General features: G+C 42.9%; 1 protein-coding gene across 1 annotated transcript; it reads right to left on the bottom strand.

Annotated features, from left to right (window-relative positions):
* Positions 1-650: 650 nt before the first annotated feature.
* On the bottom strand, positions 651-4165 carry LOC105062225 (uncharacterized). The gene is made up of 4 exons (XM_010946430.3): positions 4037-4165; positions 3094-3129; positions 1841-2135; positions 651-744 (listed from the first exon to the last, which is right to left on the bottom strand). Exons 1-3 carry the CDS (start codon positions 4098-4100, stop codon positions 1882-1884), a joined length of 354 nt encoding a protein of 117 aa, XP_010944732.1. The 5' UTR covers positions 4101-4165; the 3' UTR covers positions 651-744; positions 1841-1881.
* Between the last annotated feature and the right edge of the window lie 596 nt (positions 4166-4761).

The raw sequence follows: 4761 nt of genomic DNA, 5'->3' as shown, positions 1-4761 counted from the left end.
GAACAAAAAAGGAGATAAGATTTAAACTCATGTCTGAAGGACTTCAAATTCCTTGCTTTTTCAGAATACAGCATGCTACCTCCTTCATAGAATATCCTCAGGTTTTGTTAAAAAAAAAGTTGGGGGATCTAGGGAGTGGAAATTAAGCAAAGATAGAAAAGGGGGAATGGAGTATAGTGGGCTTGAGGGAGTAAGGACCTAGAAACTTGTTGATTTCTCTCACAACAGGATCAGTTATTTTGGAAATTTTAAGGATTTCCTTAGCCTATGCAACTTCTTTGCATTTGCAGTATTTTCCTTATTTGCTAAAATTACTAGAATCTTAGTAAAAGGTCTGAAAATAATTTTAAAAACTGCATCAGTGCTGTAGAATTTAAGGAAGAAGAGGAACAGTGAACTTCTTTCACTTGGCAGCTGGCTTGTGAGTAAAGGTGTCAGAGGGAAGGAGGAGGCAATAGCAGGTAGAAAAGGAGAGATGTAGTGCTGTCCCCAAGCAAAGAACAATGGGAAATTGTTTTCTAGGAAAGTGGTCCAGGAGGACACCTGCCGGAAGCATCCATGAGAAGGGGTCTTGGATGTTCCTATGCTATGTTCATGGCCCTCAAATTTCAGACTCAGAAACACCTAGAATGACACATGACACATAGAAATTGGATGCTGAATATTTTATTGGTAAATTGAAGACAGAATGCCTTGTTCTAATATCATGACTTTCTGAAGCACTGGTATCTTCATATTCATTATCTGAAAGACAAAAAAAAAAAGGGAGTTCAGAGAGGTTTGGCAGGTGGTTTCATGTTGTGCTACTAACTTAAGGGAAGTAGGTGAGAGCCCATCTTCTCTCCCTCCCTTCTTCCTCCTTCTCCCCTTTGCTTCCTAATTTTTTTGTTTGTTTCTGGTTTGTATGCACCTAATGTATAATGGACTCTAAATTGTTGCTTGCAAGATAAGTAAAAAAGATTCTTCTGAGATTGTTTATCTCCTGATTGCTATGGATAATTTTAATATCTATTTACCAAAATGGCTACTGGAACCTATCCTATAGAAGCAAAAAACTGAAAGCAGTGTAAATGTCCATTGATAGAGAGTTGGTTAAGGAAATCCCAAAGCAATAGTATACAGTTAAAAAGAAAGCAAAAAAAAGGACCAAATAGATCCACATAGCTCTGTGAACTCATATGGTTTTCTAAGAAATACGTTATTTGAAATGAACAGCAATAAAGTATGATATCATTTGTGGATCAAAAAGATTCAAAAATTGATATAGGCATAAATGTTTCTGAGATGATATTCAAAAGAATTAAGTGTGGTGGCTTTTGGGGACAGAAGTGGGGAGGCAGGGTGTGACTGCCTATAAGAGTTAGCCTCATTCATTTTTTTTTTTACCTTGAGCATACATTAATTCAAATGGAAATAATATTAAAAGCTAGAAAAATTTGCATCATAAAATTAAAATGTTGTTTAGCAAGGACACTGGACATGAGACCCCTGCTCAGTTGGAAACTTGACATGGGAAGTCACCAAGCCTGAGGAGGAGCAGAGGAGAGGACCAAAGGGAGAGGCGTTTTCTAATTGCTCATTACCAGCCCATTTTATGACAGGCAATCATTGGGAACAAGGCAATTTATGGGCCATGTTTCTCAAAATCAGAATCAGCTTGGATAGCTTGTTAAAAACACTAGATCTGTCTACCCTGTTCCAGAATATCTGACTAGAAATCTTTAGAGCTGGGGTCCAGGAGTATGTAAATTCAACATGATACCAGTTGCTTCAGTGGCGCACTAAAGTTTCAGACCTGTATGGGTGAGGGCCCTTGATGGAGAGTGAGCTTGAATCATACCTGTCGCTGAATTTCAGATTACTGCTGTGGGCCTGGGGGGGTCAGTCTTCTGTCTGCTCAGTTTCCTCATCTGCGGGTGGTTCCTCTTGAGGTTCACCATCTTGTGGGGGTGGGCCCTGCTGGGGTTCCCCTTCTTGGGGTGGTCCCTGCGGAGCTTCACCATCTTGTGGGTCTGCTGCTAGCTCAGCTTCATCACCTTGGTCTTCACCGTTAGGAGGGGGTCTAGGTGGTGGTCCTCCAGTTCCTCCAGGAGGTGGTACTGGAAGCTCCCCGTTTGAGTTTGATTTGTCTACATCTGTAAGTTAATGCCCAAGAACAGAGGAACTTAGTGGTGAAGGGCTCCCCTCTCATTTTCGTCTCTGGTGACCTTATCAGACAGTCCCTTCCTCCAGAACCTGCCTCTCAACTGCCAACTTCCTTCCAACTCACCACTTCATTTTGTAGTACTTCTGTTCATCCACATACTAATGATATTGGGTCTTAGTTCTTTGCTTTTGAGACAAACATGCGCCTGCAACTTGGCCAAAAAGATGATGTTGGATATCTTAGAATTCCCAGAGGATGTCTTCAAGGACAGAAGAAAAAGAAAGGGATTATCAATGTCAGTTATGTTGCCAGTTGCAGTTTTGGCCACTGATAGAACTTGCCAAGTGTGACTCTTAAGTGTAGCCACTTGAGTGCATATATGGAACCCCCACCTCCAAGACAAGATGGAGAGAGAGAGAAAAAGAGAGAGAGAGAGAGAGAGAGAGTGAGAGAGAGAGAGAGAGATGGCCCACACAGGATTCATTAAATGACATCTGCAAATTTTAATTAGCTGTAGGGACACAGTTGATGGGAGAAACACAGAGAAAAAGGAACCAGACATAGTTTCTTTCCATTTTCCTTAGACCATATATTTAAAGAGAGGAGCACTGAGGAAGAAGGAAATCATTGAAGGGTTGGTTCTCAGGAGGCTGGAGGAGTCACAATTTGGACTTCTTGCCTTTTCTGTCCTCCCTCAGAAGTCATTTCTAGCCTGAGGGAACAGGCATCGTACTCCTATATCATCCGAGATAAATCTCTGTTGTTCAAGTCAGGGCCCTGCTCATGGTCCCCAGAATTAAGGCTGGTAAAGGATTGCCTATATCTTTAGGGACACTATCATTGATCAATTCTTGACTAGTCAGTGATGATAAGAAGACACTGGAGAACTGAAAAGTTACTAAGGAGGAAAAAGAAAGAACGTTGATGGAGGACTAATTGAGTCTCACCTGATATGAGGTCGAGAAGTTCTTCATTGCTGACCTCTAGGAAAAGAAGCAGAAGAAAGTGCAAAGTAAGTCCCAAATCTTTGTGGGCTCAGAGCTGTTCTATGGGGAAAGGGACACTTCCAACCACAACCTGAGTCTCCCCTAAGTTAACTTGCCAGCCTCGAGGTGTGGTGCTGTGGCAAGAGGAGGAAACATGAAGGGTGGCAGGGTTGCCCCTATGCTGAGGATCAGCTACAGACTGAAGAGGTCTGTAGTTTGTCCTCCCTAGGTCCCCTCAAACCCTAGAGCTAATGAAGGTTAGGTGCTGGGGAATCGCAGTGCCACACTTCAGTGTACTTCTGCCCCCTTTCTTCATGAAATTCTTCACTTGTATTAACGTGTTTTCTCAAGGTGTGGGGACCAGGAGTAAACATGTGGACACATCTTCCACAGCACTTTGAAGTATTAAATGTGGGTGGAAGTAAAATGAGACCACCGGGCCCTGGAATCTCTATATTGAGAGACAGAGAGATTGATTGATTAACCTCTTTCCTGTCTCTGAAATAGCTCTGAATGGGCTTCTCCTCCTCCACCTAGAGAACATCCCTGAGCAAGGCCACCTGCATCCACTGCTGCTTTGATTACCATAATATCTTCAGGAGGGAACTTCTCTGTACTAGTCTTGCCTTTTTGCAATGCTTCCTTCATAGCACAGTCAGAGAGATTTTCATAAAAATGTTAATCTTACCTTGTCACTTCTCTGGTTAAAATTCTGTATTGGATTTGAGTTGCACTTCAAATAAGGCTTTCCTATCAGTGAGGATATGATGAGCCTTATCCTTGTGTTAGGAACTCTCCAGCCTCATCTTTCCTCTCCCTTCCCTCCCCTCTCTACCAGCTTCCTCACTGCAGTCAGTGTGGTCTCCCAAGTCCTGAGCAGAGTCACAGCTCCCTTTGTTCTTACCTTCAGACAGGGGCTGAGCTGAGCTCAGGGTCAGCAAGGCCACTGAGAGGAGGATCAGCAGCATCTTGGAGGGAGCTCTGCAGTTGTTCTCCACTCTGTGCTGGGAGAATCCAGGCAGCTTCCTTTATAAAGACCAGCAGAACAATGGTACCTTTGAGTTCTGTGCTGGACAGACCTTGTCACCAGTTGGAGTTGGGACTCATCCCAGCAGGATGCAGTGGATAGGATGTTGTTTGTGTGTCATTTCTAAAAGGTACAGCATGTGACTTGGGCAGGGTTTTTAAAGGAAGAGTGTCCAAGCCATCAGCACAGATATTAGAACTGTTCTGTTATCATTTGATTTTCAGTCTGTTTCCTGAGACTATTTCTCTGTCCTTCCATTGTGTTGTTAGTGTGTGAGTTGTGTGTGTGTGTGTGTGTGTGTCTGTCTGTCTGTGTCTCTGTGTGTACAGTGATGTTATAGCCAAAGTGAAGTTGATCTGGCCATCATAATGGTCCAAACTCCACCATCCATGGTATTTGAGTACCTGTTTGTATATGATCTATAGCAAAGCACTTTGATGATAGAGATCATTTCTGTTTTAACTTTGAAATGTATGTGCAAAATGCATATTTGGGCACACGTGGATGGCAAAAGGTTGACTGTGAAGGCCTCCAGAGGTCATCGATGATCCTCTGGATCTAATAGGGAAGTCTTGGAGTTGTTGGGCAAGGTGACTGAAGAT

Source organism: Camelus bactrianus, chromosome 34, assembly GCF_048773025.1.
Source record: "Camelus bactrianus isolate YW-2024 breed Bactrian camel chromosome 34, ASM4877302v1, whole genome shotgun sequence".
Lineage (NCBI taxonomy): Eukaryota > Metazoa > Chordata > Mammalia > Artiodactyla > Camelidae > Camelus > Camelus bactrianus.
Note: the sequence above shows the minus strand (reverse complement) of the source record. Positions and strands in the feature narration are given on the sequence as shown.